A 16,784-nucleotide genomic window follows, 5' to 3' on the forward strand; every position below is an offset into this window, starting at 1 on the left:
TAGCGATCTTATCTACCTCCACAAAGGTCTATTTGCTATTTATTTTAACCCTATAAAGCCTGAACCGTGAAATAATTGCCAGAAAATTCTAAATTTTCAAAACTGGAGTGTTTGTTGAACTGGCTAACATTTTTTTAAATTCAATATCAATTTTCATATATGAATTTAATTTGGATACATCAGGTCTTTTTGTGCAATTTGTTGCTCACAATTTGCTTTTCTTGAACTCACATAATCACATAAAACCTAATATTTTTAACCAATTAAAACTTGACTTTCCTTTTAACATTTTCCTCAAACATACAAAATATTTTTTTCCATATAAAACAACATCATACATCTGCTGATATGAAGTTTTCACGCAGCAATGACAGATCCACCAGTGGAACCAGCAGATCATTTTTGTTACATCTGGTATTTTTGTGAAATTTATTGCTCAGTTTTTTTAATCATCAATTCATGTATTCATCAGGTTTTTCAGGAAAAAAAATATCACACTGATGATGTATAGGTCTCAAAAACGTATATCAAATATGATACACTTGGCTTTATAGGGTTAACATTTTAATAGCCACAAAGCTGCTGCATTTGGGCATTTGTTCTTGTTGTACTAAACAAAACCAAAAACTCAGGACACATTATTTATTTATGGTTGCAGTTATTTTATTAGTTTGTCCTGTAAATTGTTGCTATTTATTTTAAGGTCAATATTTTATTAACTACCTTAGACATTGGGATTTCCTTTCTTTGTTAAAGAAAAATACTTATGTGTTATTGTTTTTCAATAAAATAAGATTCAGACATTGAAGGTGTATGCTGTGAGTTATAAAAAAATCGGTATCAGCCAAAATCGGAATCGGCAGGTCAGGCTTTTTAAAAATTGGTGATCGGTGATCAGGCAGAAAATTGCAATCGGTGCACCCCTAGTTTTTATTTTATTTGGCTGCAAAACTGACCTTTTTTCTCCGTTCACCCCTTCCTCTTTGTCTCCTGTCTCCATACCAGAGGCCCTATGACATCCATGCCAGTAACTCTGTGGAGTCCCTGATTCAGCTCTTCAGTACAGTCAGTGTCCAGTACAGCCCGGCCTGGCCCAAGGACCTGGTTTCCCTTTTGAGGAAGGTGAGCCAGACACAGTGGGGCCTCATTTAGTCTCAGCTTGTTATCTTGTTGGATTTACCTCACACTGCAAAAAAAGAAAAGTTGGGTGAACTCAAAATTTCAAGGCAACAAACTTCGATAAAATTTGGTTAAAAAGTTGGACAATTAAACTAAATATTTTAAGTTTTGTTTTTCAACTCTGAATTTCTCTGGCACGGTTGTAACGCCGCTATGAATGTCAGCTAATGTTGTGACCACAATTTTGAGTTAGCATTGATACGCTAATGGCTACTCTTGTAGCTGTAACAAGCAGGGCCGCTAGCATCAGTTAGCCGATAGCATCAGTTAGCCGCTAGCATCAGTCAGCCGCTAACTTTCGCTAATGACCGAATTTCACAACAAAGAAATAAGAGTTAGCAGAACTATTGTCCCTTGTTGTGAACCCCAACTTAAAGATATAAGTAACAACAACTCACCAACTTGTTTTTGAGCAGACAACTGGCTTCCTTTGTTGTGCTAACTTACATTATTGCCCTAAATGTCAATAATTTATATTTCCAAGTTTTAACAAATTAAATCACTGTTTTAGGCCAAAAAATACAAGTTGGCTTTTTTGCAGTGCAGAATTTGAAAGCTGGAAATCTTTTTTCCCACTGAGATAAATATCATGGATTTTGGTAGAGGTAGTTGGTGATTCTGATGCTGTCTCTTCTTAGGATTAAAGGTATAGTATGCAGGACTTCCTTTACAAACAATGTATAGACTCATGCAAATATAATCCCTTCTTGTACACACCATCAATCGAGATAATATTGCCAAGCAAAATACTGCCATACTATGCTGTATCCATTTTTTCTCCCACCTCTAGCAGAGACAGAGACCCTGCTTAGGCTTGTATTTTCTCTTATTTTTTTTCGTTTTGCTGTTCAGGACATATCTGGGCGTCACCCTTTGAGGGCAGAGTTACGAAAATAGCGTACACTGTGCCAAAATTAAATATATATATTATTTTTTTTGACTGCAAATTGCCAAATTTACTGAATACATGCGAATCTGGGGTTATCTTTTGATTTTAATGACTTGGAAAAAGGGCCAAGTTTGAATGTTTACAAGCAGTAAGCAGCTAATCCTGCATTAATGCCTTGATGGAGAACTGCTTGGATTTAATGAACATTGAACTTGTCACTCATTTTTCTTACTCATGAAAATGTGCTTTAATGATTTTTTATGATAGTGTCGATGCCTTGACCTCTTTTTGCCATTAGATTTTGATTTTTTTTTTTAGAAGAGTGCAGTTACTCAGAAAATATAGATAACATTTTAACTAATGTGAATATCATTATGTGGACTTGCTAATTGATTTATCGTTTAAGTCATTTTAAATCTGATAAGCAAAAATCTCAAACTAGTTCCAGCTTGCCATCTGGGAGGATTTGTGGCTTTGCTTCATCTTCTGTAATAGTACATTGTGTATCTTTGGATTTTATTTACAAAAAACAAGCAATATAAAGACATCACCCTGGACTTAGAAAATTGTGATGAACGCTTATCTTAAATTTGTGATATTTTATTTACAGAACAAATAATTAATTTAGAGAATAATCCTTGGATCAGTGGTGAAATAAATCATAAATGTGGCTTGGTAAACCCTGAATGTGCTGAAATTTGTGGGAAAAAATGAAGGAATGTGGATCCAAACTGCAGTAAATCTTACTTTAGTGATGATCAGGCTACATTTCTTTTAGTAAATTGAACCCTGACACTTCTGCCTGGACTCAGCTGGACTCAGCAGGGATTTTGAGGTGATATCAGGCTACGTATCGAGGTAAAAAAGCAGTGAAGCCGCAGGAACAGAGGAGGCAGGTACTGCAGGGAGAGGAGAGCTGGAGGGAGGGAGGGTGAGCCGAGACCCTCAGGGCAAAGGAGAAGAAAAACGACAGATGGGAATCTGAGGGATGAAAGCACAGAAACGGAGCAAGTGGGTGACAGAAAAGAGACCGCTCGTCTATCGCTGCTGATAAAACTCATCATAACGAGTATTTAACCTCATGTTGAGCCTCAGAATGGGCTTTTCTTACAAGTAAATATCTGGAGGAGATTATCCCCTTTGCCTACCATGGAAATATGCTTTCTTTAATCAGACTCTGTTATAATAATCTACCTTATTCTGCTTTGGGTCACCATATTATGGGATGTCCAAAAATTACCCATTCAAAAAAGACATTTGTCGATTTTTGTCAAATATTGACAAATTTTAAAATGCCTAACAATGCTAGAAATGGCCCAATTATACTCTGTTGATACATGTAGTAACATAGTTTGTCCAAAAATAGCGAAAAAAAACACCATATTATGAGATGTAAAAAATGGTCAAATTTTAAAATGCCAAAAAAAATGCTTCAAATGGGTCAGTTATAGTCTGTTCATACATATTAGAGCCTAATTTGGCCAGAAATGACAGAAAAACACCATATTTTGGGATGTCCAAAAATGACCCCATCAAAAAAATCATATGTCGATTTTTGTCACAAATGGTCAAATTTAAAATGTCTTAAAATGCTAGAAATGTCCCAATTATACTCTGTTGATCCATGTAGTAGTGTAGTTTGTCCAAAAATAGCACAAAAAACACCATGTTATGGAATGTCCAAAAACGACCCCATCAAAAAAAGCCATACTATACCATGTTTATTTACCATTTTTGTCAATAAAGGTAAACATTTTTAAATGCTAGAAATGGCCCAATTGTACTTTGTCGATTTTTGTCAAAAATGGTCAAATTTAAAATGCCTTAAAATGCTAGAAATGGCCCAATTATATGTTGTTACATGTGTACAAGTAGTAGTATAGTTTGTCTAAAAATAGTGGAAAAAAACACCATATTATGGGATGTCCAAAAATGACCCCCTCAAAGAAAATCATACTATAGCATGTTGATTTTTGTCAAAAAAGTCACATTTTAAAATGCTAGAAATGTCCAAAGTATACTCTGTTGATCCATGTAGTAGTGTAGTTTGTCCAAAAATAGCACAAAAAACACCATATTATGGGATGTCCAAAAATGACCCTTTAAAAAAAAAAAGTCATACTATATAATGTGTTGATTTTTGTCAAAAATGGTCAATGTTAAAATGCCTAAAAATGCTTAAAATTGGTTAATTATAGTCTGTTGATACATATTAGAGCATAATGTGGCCAGAAATGACAGAAAAACACCATATTATGGAATGTCCAAAAACGATCCCATCAAAAAAAGCCATACTATATCATATTTATTTACCATTTTTGTCAAAAAAGGTCAACATTTTAAATGCTAGAAATGGCCCAATTATACTTTAAAAACACCATATTATGGGATGTCCAAAAATGACCCCCTCAAAAAAAAAAATCATACTATAGCATGTTGATTTTTGTCAAAAAAGGTCAAATTTTAAAATGCTAGAAATGTCCAAATTATACTCTGTTGATCCATGTAGTAGTGTAGTTTGTCCAAAAATAGCACAAAAACACCATATTATGGAATGTCCAAAAACGATCCCATCAAAAAAAGTCATACTATACCATATTTATTTACCATTTTTGTCAAAAAAGGTAAACATTTTTAAATGCTACAAATGGCCCAATTATACTCTGTTGATACATGTAGTAGTATAGTTTGCTAAAAGTAAAACTGTGCTGGACACATTGATCTCGTCCCCTCCAGACAGAATTTCTATCATTTAAAGATTTTTAGAGTGAGTATGTAAAATTGTGGTTTGTCAGGAAGGATATTTTCTGGCGGTGTGAGTGTGTGCATGTGTTGTGTGTCTGAGTGAGTGAGTGTCCTGGACGTAGCCATGGTCTCTTCCGCTCGGCTGCTGATCGATTACCGTGTCTGGACTCCACCGAGACGGACATAACCGGCCCTGCAGGAGAAAAGTGAATCAACCTGTGACCAGAGGAAGAAAATAAAGCAACAGGAAGAGAGAGTTAACATGACAACAGAAGCCACATCCCATTATTGTTTCCAGTGTTTACCCCGAGGAGCAGAATGAAACAGATGGTATTGAATTAAAAACACAACCAGTTTTTATTTCCTCTGCGGAGTAAATGACTCCACTCATGTGTGACGTTCATCTGTCTTAATCGCTGAAACAGTTTTGATTCAAACCTGATGAGTGGCTGATTTGATTAACAGTGCCCCCTGTTGGTTACTGCACCAGTAGTAAGGGCTTTAAAGCTGCTACACCAAACACAATTGCATTTTTCTAATTATTCAGACCTCTTACTTAAGTAAAAGTACTAATACCACACTGTGGAATTACTCCACTACAAGTAAAAGTCCTGCATTCAAAACTTACTTCAGTAAAAGTACAAAAGTATCAGCATCAAAATGTACTTAAAGTATCAAAAGTAAAAGTACTCGTTATGCAGAATGGAGCCACTCAGATCGTCAGTTATTCCATATATATTATTTGAATCGATGCATTTATGTAAGCAGCAAGATGGGGCTAATTTAACTACTTAATGTACTGTTATGAGGTTTAATTTATAGAAGTTTGTAATCACTTAAAACTGATCATGATGTTTTTTATGTTAAATCTCGACCTGAAAAGTAACTTAAACTGGCGGCTTAATATAGGGGAGTAAAAAGTATATAATATATATATATATAATATTTGCCTCTAAAATGTAGTGACGTAGAAGTACAAAATAACATAAAATGGAACTATTCTAGTTGACTACACATACTTCAAAATTGTACTTATAGCAAGTACAATTTTTTTATATATATATATATATATATACACACAGTCATGTAAATATTACCATACCATCATACCATCATAAGGGTATGAAGGTGTAAATTTTAATTTTAAAATTTTAAAAATACCATGGTTTTATTCATAATGATTCTGGTTATTATCAAGAAAACCGTGGAAAATGGCAAGATATCAGCTAAATAAATTAAATTACCAAAATGCATTAATGCGAAATAATTTTTGTCATTCAGATTTCAGAATTTTATTCATGATTTTCTTTCATTACACACATTTTTTATTTTAAAATTGGCTTTGAAAAAAAGTGGGCGTGTCTTGCTGTGAAGGTGGGCGTGTCTTATCGTAGAGGGGCGTGTCTTGTCATGAAGGGGGCGTGTCTTATCGCGAAGGGGGTGTCTTGTCGTGAAGGTACGTGTCTAGTCGTGAAGGGGCGTGTCTTATCGCGAAGGGGGGTGTCTTGTCGTGAGGGGCGTGTCTTGTCATGAAGGGGGCGTGTCTTGTCGTGGAGGGGGCGTGTCTTGTTGTGAAGGGGCGTGTCAGGCAGCATGTGAGCCTGCAGTTAGCCCCTCCTTCTATCAGGAGTACTGTGTTTATTTACTGCAGCAGTTTGTTGGACCAGAACATAGAGTTTGTACAACCCACACTCCAAAAACCAGCAGCCTTACGATGGTTGAGGGATTCATAAGGTCATTTTTTATTTAGTTATTTAATATTGAAGATACTACTTTAGGCTCTGTATTCTTGTGTGTGCTTATAAAAGAATATTTCCGGTACAGTGTTTCTAGTTAAATATCTTAAATATCAGATGTGGACATTTTTATGGCGAGCCTCAGGGAGGCCAGGAAGGATTACAGACTTAACTGAATAGTTTTATCTCTCTCACACACACACACACACACACACACACAGCGGCTACACTATTGTGAACTTGTCTTCGGAACTGCACAATAAAAAGAGAAAGACAGAAATTGATTTTTTAGTTCTTCACCCTCAATTTGTTAAGTTTATCTCTCCGAGCAGAGAGAAGAGAGTCTGGCTGAGTGAGGAGAGAAGTTGTGAAGGTGATATTGCTACTCGGAAGGTGACATGATGTAGGTGACATTCTAGTGTGTGTGTGTGTGTGTGTGTGTGTGTGTGTGTGTGTGTGTGTGTGTGTGTGTGTGTGTGTGCAGCTCCTGACAGTGAACCCGGAGCATCGGTTCTCCAGCCTGGCTGACATGCAGGCATCGTCCTACCTCGCTGACGTCAACTGGGACGCCGTGCACGAGAAGAAGATGGACGCAGGATTTGTTCCTAATGTTAGTGTGACGCAGACACACACACACACACACACACACACACACACACACACATGCAGACACACACACACACACACACACACATCAGACACACAGACAGAGACAGATATACAAACAGACACACACACACACACACAAACAGACAAAGAGAAAAAAAAAACACAAACAGACACACAGTCACACAACAAGCAAACACACACACATGCAGACACACAATCATACACTGGAAAAATAGACACACAACAAGCACACAGACACAAAACAGACACACAACAGACACAGAAAAAACAGAGACACAACAGACTAACAACAGGCACACAATGGACCAACAACAGACACACAAAAAGACTAACAACAGACACATACACACAAACAGACAAAGAAAAAACAGACACACAACAGACACACAAACAGACACACAGACACACAACAAGCAAACACACACACACACATGCAGACACACAATCATACACTGGAAAAAATAGACACACAACAAACACAGAAAAAACAGAGACACAACAGACTAACAACAGACACATAAACAGACACACACACAAACCGTCAAAGAAAAAACAGACACAAAACAGGCAAACACACACACACACATCAGACACAGAGACAGACACACAGCAGACACAGAACAAGAGACACAGAACAGACACACAAACAGACTCAACAGACACACAAACAGATACACAACAGACAAACTGACAGGCAACAGACACACTAACAGACACAGAAAAAACAGACACGCAACAGACTAACAACAGGCACACAATGGACGAACAACAGACACACAAAAGACACACAAACAGACACACAACAGGCAAGCACACACACACACACACACACACACACACACACAAACACACAAAAAGACACAGAAAAAAACAGACACACAACAGACAAAGTAACAGACACAGAAAAAACAGACACACAAACAGACACAGAAAAAAATAGACAAACAACAGACACACAGACACAAATATACACACAACAGACAAAGAAAAAACACACACAACAGACACACACAAACAGACATGCAGACACACAACAGACAAAAAACTGACACACAGACAAACACACAACACACACTCAAATAGACACACACACACACACACACACACACACACATAACACGCTCCTCCATGTCTGCGTCTCATAATGAGCATGTGTAGCAACTGAATAATGCAAAGAGACTGTCGCTTCTTCAAGGTATTTCATTATAGCGTGTGTGTGTGTGTGTGTGTGTGTGTGTGTGTGTGTGCATGTTAAGAACATTATTGTGTGCATGGGGTGCATTCATGTGTGTTGTTGAGGACGTCTAGTACATAGTGCTCCATGCGTTGCTGCAGCTGATTTATGACCTGCTGAGTGTTTGTGTTGTGGTTCTCTCCTGTAGAAAGGTCGTCTCCACTGCGACCCGACCTTTGAGCTGGAGGAGATGATCCTGGAGTCACGCCCGCTTCACAAGAAGAAGAAGAGGCTGGCCAAGAACCGCTCTCGAGACAACAGCAAGGATTCACAGTCGGTGAGTGGCGCTGGTGCTGCTGGTTACACTGGTTACACTGGTTACACTGGTTACACTGGATATAAGAAGTGTTTAAAGCCTCTGAGCATCTTTTGGTTTGCTTTATTGACATCGCTGACATATATTATTCATTTTTAATATTAGTTAAATATTTTCGACTTTATTCTCGTTATTAATTCTATATTTTCAACTTTATTTTCGTAATTAATTAATTTTTTCTAAATGCCCTAATACTAATACTAATACCCTCAAATGTAAAAAAAAAGAAGCCATAAAACATTATATTTATATTATTTGCCCAATTCCTGAATTTAATATTTTAACCAATAACATAATTTTTTATCACAATTACTAAATTATTGTTTTTTTATTAAACAAACACAAAAAAACTAATTATTTTCTGTACAATATATTTGTTTGGGATATTTCAGTGATGAATAACAACATTGATTCATAATGCTTCATAATACAACAAAAAACCTGACTTATATCCTGGGAAACAGCATGTATTTACCCTACAGGGCAAACATGAAAAAAGTGAGATCCTAATAATGAAAGTCTAATACAACATATTGCATGCTTTTATTGTGGAATGCCTAACTCAGATCCTTTCCAAACCTTTGTGAGGCGCAAGGGGTGAAAGATTTAGATGTTCAAATCAGATTTCATATAAAAAAGACAATCCAGCAACCTTTACCAAGATGGGGACAGATATTCCATGTCAGACCTAGTAGTCAGGCGGCTTAGGACCAGATTTGGACAAAAGCACCAACATTTTACCACATGCTCTCCATCACCATAGGTTTCAATTTTTGGTAGGAGCCACTTCATCAAGATGGTGGATCGGAGATGGCAGCCATATAAAGTCTATGAGAACCAATATATCTTCCAAGCCACTCAGAAGGTCAATCTTGGTGTCAAAATCTACATTTTCTGGGTCAAAGAATCATTTAAAGCTATTGAGATTTGTGATTGTAAATGTAATACATGATAAAAGTGAAGCTAATAAAGTTCAATTAAATGTATTCGTGTTATCAATTTTTCAGAATACATGCACTGTATGTGACCTATATTAATATATATCCGACCGCTTAGGAACTGAGTTGGAAATTAAATTATAAGTTAATGAATGGCCAAAATGAACATATCTATTTGATCAAAAAATCATCTAGTGATATTCTCAATAGCTTTAAATGATTTCTTGACCCAGAAAATGTAGATTTTGACACCAAGATTGACCTTCTAAGTGGCTTGGAAGATATAGCATTTCTCATAGACTTTATATGGCTGCCATCTCCGATCCACAATTTTGATGAAGTGGCTCCTACCAAAAATTGAAACCTATGGTGATAGAGAGCATGTGGAAAAAAATAGGTGCTTTTGTCCGGCGTGTCCCCTTTATTTGACTATAAGAAATACTGGAAACAAACAACACAGAAAGAAGTAAAATTACATCAGAAAGTCAATAAAAAACAAGGTACAAACAAAGTAAGGAGGAGGATCTCTGTGTGTTTGCAAAAGGAGAGGTCACAATCATCAGATTAGCTAATAATTTGCACCATCTTTCATATTTAAGCTTCAGATAAAAGAGATAAAGAGTGAAAAGCTGCAGTAAAAGCATTATGTTGTGTTGAGGAGGAGGATTTAGGAGCCGTGAGGATGAAGGTGGAATTCAAGATGTCACTGCATCTGTTAAAATGCCTTTATTCCCTCTGATGATAGAAGGAGCTATTTTTAGCTTTTTGTCACATTTAAAATGGTTATTTTACATTATACAATACTGTGATTTGCTGTTCCCTGTTAATGTGATCTCTGTGTCCCAGGTTAGTGTTATTTTCAGTATGTAGGTGCTAAAAGCAAATGATTATGGAGAGGACACACGCACATGTGTCTGAGCAAATTACATCCTGCAGCATAGGAGCGTTACTTATAGACCGGGTACAAACGGAGAGGCCGGCCCAGTCTTGGATAACAATGCTGCTCAGGTCTACCTTGGTCTCCGCTCTGTCAGTTCCTGTCAAAACTGCATATTTTTAGATTGGAGGTGAGCCAAATCCCAGCATCATCTTTTTCCTCAGTTGTTGTGAATTATCTCAGCTCAGCAGACAAAATGAATAAGTGATTGTGCTGCTGAATATAAAGAGAGACTTACTGTACCAGCACGCTGGCTGCAGGGCATCCTGTAACTATGTGGATTAGTTGCATCTTTTTAGATCATAAATATTCCCAAACAGGAAATAAGTCCCTCCTCTACTGTCTCTTACTGTATATTTTGCTCCAGTTTTGTACTGAGAAGAAGATATTATACAAGTTAAAATGATTATACCAAAATAAAAGAATATTGCTTTTATAATAAGGTCCTTAATAACCATTAATTAACAAGTAATAAGGCATTTTTCTCGCTTTAGATCCGGTAGTTGCAAAAAGCATAGTTAACTTATAGTTAACTTATAATAGATGAGCAATAAAGTATATTTTAATATCAATAAGCAAACAAAATAAGATTAATAAATATAAATAATAAGTAATAAAGGCATGGCAAAGACATAATGGGTGGGTCATGGGTGTTATAATGCCATTATTAACACTTATATAAGCTTATAAACACACAATAATGTTAATAAGCATCTTGTAAGAACTTACACTGAAAAAAGAAAATAGTTGAACCAACTTAATTGAATTGTTTCATTTGGTAACACCTAAATGAATTAAGTTCTTTCAAATTAATTTAAAATCAATTGTGTTAATCTAACTTATTAAATTAATTTAATAAGTTTAGTTTAAATTAATTTTAACCAATAACACTTGCATTGGTGTGGATTTTTTAATTATTATTTAACATTTATTTAACCAGGAAGTTCCATTGAGATTCAGAATCTCTTTTTCAAGAGAGACCTGGCCAAAATAGCAGCCAAAACTCAACAAAAGTGTTCAATAAAAACTTAAATTTAAAAAAGAAAAAAAAACGTATCATGATTTTCACCTTAAATCTCGACCTGAAAAGTAACTAAAGCTGTCAGATAAATGTAGTGGAGTAAAAAGTACAATATTTGCCTCCATAATGTAATGGAGTAGAAGTATAAAGTTACATAAAATGGAAATACTCAAGTAAAGTAAAAGTACCTCAAAATTGTACTTAAGAACAGTACTTGACATGAATATACTAAGTGCTGAGATGATAAGAATGTATCTTGTTATTTACTATTTATTAAGCTTTTTTTATGAGTCCAGTATGTGAGTGCATTGAATTTCGTTGTATTTCTGTGCAATGCAAAAATAAAATTCTAATCTAATCTAATCTACTCTACTTAAGTAAATGTACATTCCACCACTGGTAGAATCCCTAAATTCCTTTTTTGCAAGTCATTCGTTTACCCGTTAGCTGTGTTTACAGTTTTATTCCAACGTTTTTTAAATGTTGCGTCCAAGTTGTTAAGGTAAAACATTAAATATAGGCAATGCAAGGCAAGTTTATTTATATAGCACAATTCGGACACAGGGACATTCAAAGTGCTTTACAGGCGCAAGATTAAAATACATAAAACACATTAGAAGACATTTAAAAGCGAATTAAAAAAAAGAATAAAAAAAAAAGTGAATGAATAAAACATTTAAGAGCGAATGAATAAAAATTACAGGTTAAAATGGAAACAGGAAAGTATAATATATATTATATTCTCTTTGTACACTTTTTCAATTAAGTATTTGACCAAAAAAGAGTGAGCCAATTATGGCATTTCCTTTTTATTTACCTTTCACACAGCAGTCCCCGAGTGTATTTGGATATTGTGTTTGTAAAGCAGCAGAAGCTTTTTGCTTCTTCTGCCTTGTTAGGTTTGATTGAGACATAATTTACCGCAGACAGCAGATATCCTGTCTTTATTTATGAGAAACAGCCTGTTCCCATCAGACAGTCATGATGACATCAGTGTTATTAACGTCAGTCCTGTGTGTGTGTGTGTGTGTGTGTGTGTGTGTGTATCAGCGCTGATCGGCGTGTGTACCTCTGACAAAGGAAGGTTTATGAGACTTGCTGTCTGTCTGTGTGTGTGTGTGTGTGTGTGCAGCAAATACGTGTGTGTGTGTGTGTGTGTGTGTGTGTGTGTGTGTGCGCCTATGCTCCGTTATTACCAAGATTATTAAATTATGAAGCCTTCACTGCTGTTGTCATGGCCTCAAGTGCTTTCGGAAATATGAGCTTCTATTTTTGTCTCGGGCCAAACATCCAATTTGAGGAGGGCTCACAAACAATTCATGACTAGTTTAAAAAGAGCAACGAGGGGAAAGAAGGAAATGAGGAAAAACGACATTTTCACCTCAGAGGTCACGTCGCTGACTGATTCGAGCTGACGTGAAGTTGTTCCTTCAGCTCTTAATGATGTTGATGTTGATGTGGAACGTGATGACGAAGATGTTGATGTTGTGTGTGTTGTTGCCTGCAGGAGAACGACTACCTACAGGAGTGCCTTGAAGTGGTGCAGCAAGAGTTCATGATCTTCAACCGTGAGAAGTAAGAGAACACAAGAGCAGCAGACCGTCCATAACACCAGCTAAAAGCACAGTTTGCTCTTTTTCATCATGCAACAGTGATGCATCAGCACAGAGAGGAAGCTGCAACCTGGTCTCACAGGAATCCGTGAAATAGCCACGGATTCGCTTAACTCAGGGGTGTCAAACCCAAATACACAATGGGCCAAAATTTAAAACTTGAATAAAATCGCGGGCCAACATTGAACAAATAAACCTTTTAATATATACCAAACATGTTTTGCTTTAACATTAAATATGGAACCAGCAGCGCTTATAAACATACAATATATAACTAAATAGTGCAGACATGCAAATCAAATTTCAAATAAAAAGCACATCAATGTCATTAATTTATTAAATAAAAATTAAATATATGCCTCTTTTCTATTTCCATCCTTCTGATTTAAATATCAAAATAAACTTTTTTTAACAGGTTAATAAATTCTGCCTTTCTTTTCTCCATTTTTGGGAAGGGGTAGCTGGGAGACAGCTCTAGCTTGAGGTTGCTATGACGACTGTCACAGAGGAGCGTTTCTGGGTCCTGTCCTGATTGACGCGCCAAAACAACAGCAGGGCATTGTGGGATTCGTAGTATTAGCGGTAAATGCGCCGTATAATACCGGCGGGTCAGCTTTTATAGTACAATAATAATATAATAATTTGGTATTCCCTCGCGGGACAAATAAAATTACACTGTGGGCCAAATAGCCACGGAATCGCTCAAATTTCCGTGAAACTGACACGGATTTGGCTACAATGCAAGTTAATGACAGTCATATCCCGTGGCTATTCCAACATACAAAGTGATTATGTACATTCACTGAGTGAAAATTTAGAAAATAAAACATATATTTCTCGCTAGAAATGTGATCAAAATCCATTTTTATGCAGAAACTAAGTCAAAATATTGATTTTTTTCACTAAAAATGAGAGAACTGTCCGCCGTGTTTTTTGTTCTGACCGCCGGGACCTTGAAAGTCACGTGACTTGGAACAAACCAATAGGAACAAATATCCATGGAATAGCCATTATTATTATTAGACCATTTTTTCTTCAATTTATTGTTCATTTTAATGCCTGGTACAACTAAAGGTACATTTGTTTGGACAAATATAATGATAGCAACAAAAATAGCTCATAAGAGTTTAATTTAAGAGCTGATATCTAGACAGTTTTAATGATAATAACCAAAATAATTGTCAAGAAAACCATGTTAAATGGTTTGATATCAGCTCTTAAATTAAACTCTTATGAGCTATTTTTGTTGCTGTCATTACATTTGCCAAACAAATTAAAATGGCATTAAAATGAACAAGAAACTGAAGAAAATTGAATTTTTCGATGACTGTAAAATGACATTCAAATATAAAAAAATTAAGACTGAAAAGGAGCAGACAAAATGTTTAGGAAAAAATGTAAAAATACATTCAAACATAGTTTCCTCTTAGAGGCAAAGTAGGCCAACTACTGTACAAACTTAAAACATGTTGAGATTAAACTTCAACTAGGCAGTAGAAAGTGGATGTTGGCCTATATGGTGTTAATATAAACAGTGTAGGTAATAATATTACAGTTTGCACTGAGAAGAACTGATAACAACCTGTCTGATCACTGATGTTTTTTGTGCCTATCACAGTTGAAATGATGCTCCCATCATTGAAAAGATTGCTTTATTTCCCTTTTTTGAAACAAAATCCACTCCAGAGGTTAAACTTCTTTTGTAACGGAGAGTTTGGAGTGAACATCTCCCTCGCTGCCACCGTGACTGGCACTAAAGCACGGGGGTGAATGTGAAGCGAACACTGAACGCACCCCGAAGCTTCACTGCTGTGCAGAATGGCTGAGGGAACACTGTCAGGAGATAAGGAGGGTTAAGAACTGGGATCAGCTGCAGAGTGAGGAGAGACACAGCAAATACTCATTTAAAACAAAACCATGGAGCATGCAGAGCATTTCAATACAGTTACTTGTAGGGTTGTCACAATACTAAAATGTTCAATACTCGATACAATTTTCGATACCACAAGCACTGCAAAAATAAAGAAAAGTTGGGTGAACTCAAAATTTCAAGGCAACAAACTTCGATAAAATTTTAAGTTGGACAATTAAACTAAATATTTTAAGTTTTGTTTTTGAGTTTGCTCAACTCTGAATTCAGATTTTTGTCATCTCAACTGTAAGTTGTACTAATTTATAATTTTACATTGTAATAACTTTTAATCCTTACTTCTGCTAACTTCTGCAATGTGCTGAATTGGCACGATTGTAACGCCGCTATTAAATGTTAGCTAATGTTGCGATCACAATTTTGAGTTAGCATTGATACGCTAATGGCTACTCTTGTAGCTGTAACAAGCAGCGCCACTAGCATCAGTTAGCCGCTAGCATCAGTTAGCCGCTAGCTTTCGCTAATGACCGAATTTCACCGCTTTCCCGCATTTCACAACAAAGAAATAAGAGTTATCAGAACTATTGTCCCTTGTTGTGAACCCCAACTTAAAGATATAAGTAACAACAACTCACCAACTTGTTTTTGAGCAGACAACTGGCTTCCTTTGTTGTGCTAACTTACATTATTGCCCTAAATGTCAATAATTTATATTTCCAAGTTTTACCAACTGAAATCACCGTTTTATGCCAAAAAACACAAGTTGGCTTTTTTTGCATAGAGGATAGAAAAACAAAGACCCCAAAATTTAACAGAAATATTTTTATTAACAAGAAAAATGCAACATGTAAAAATGAACAGAACCATAGGTTAAATATTTATAATAAAAAACAGTAACTGCAACTATGATAACAAGCTTCAGATACTCAATACTTTTGAAAATGAGTATTGTATCCGGATACAACGTTTTAGTATCGATACTTTTTTGAGTATCCATACTTTTGACAACCCTAGTTACTTGTATATTATTCCAAAAGCTGTACGAGAGCCAAACCTTTAATGAAATGGCTCGGATATGTAAATCACACACGGCAGAAGGTTTTTAAGAGCCCGCCCGGCTGTGGATAAATATTATGCATCTAATCTTTGTATATGTCAGTAAATATATACAGTACATCATAAATATAGACTGTGAGGTCCATATATCATTGAAATGTGTCCTCTCTGCTATATAAAGGGAGGAATATTGCTTCAGTGCTGCTCTAAATTATTGCTTCATTTATTATTGACCAGGTCCTGCCACTGCAGCATTACTGAAATCCTTCTGTTTGGCAAATGTCTTATTATATCCTTTTGCTCTAATTAATGGCAATCTACTTCTATTTATAATGGAGGGCATAACATCTAATATTATGCACAGCAGAGGCGAGTACTATATAATAGACTCGAGGCCTCTCATTACATTCAACTGCTATTAATCTCAGCTTGTGTGTTTTCATTTTGCTACTTTTCTGAGGACCGAGCGTGCTCACAACGGCCCTCGTTTATCAAACAAACGTAGAAACGAGCGCAGATCTGAGCGTATATTTCGTCTTATAGCAGGGTTTACGTGTGATATTTGTCAAACATTCGTATCCCGACAATCACAGCGTAAGAATGGTCGGCTGTTGTTGAAT

The 16,784-nt window shown here is 36.0% G+C and overlaps 1 protein-coding gene across 1 annotated transcript in view; it reads left to right on the top strand.

The window, feature by feature from the left end:
• The window catches only part of LOC131958648 (serine/threonine-protein kinase 32C-like), a 166,878-nt gene that overhangs the window by 145,125 nt on the left and 4,969 nt on the right, over nt 1–16,784 (top strand). Inside the window, exons 8-11 of the mRNA XM_059323785.1 lie at nt 1,006–1,122; nt 7,034–7,159; nt 8,562–8,690; nt 13,133–13,200. Coding sequence (XP_059179768.1) covers nt 1,006–1,122; nt 7,034–7,159; nt 8,562–8,690; nt 13,133–13,200 — 440 coding nt within the window. The remainder of the gene's footprint in view (nt 1–1,005; nt 1,123–7,033; nt 7,160–8,561; nt 8,691–13,132; nt 13,201–16,784) is intronic.

This window comes from Centropristis striata, chromosome 20 (assembly GCF_030273125.1).
Source record: "Centropristis striata isolate RG_2023a ecotype Rhode Island chromosome 20, C.striata_1.0, whole genome shotgun sequence".
Taxonomy (NCBI): Eukaryota; Metazoa; Chordata; class Actinopteri; order Perciformes; family Serranidae; genus Centropristis; species Centropristis striata.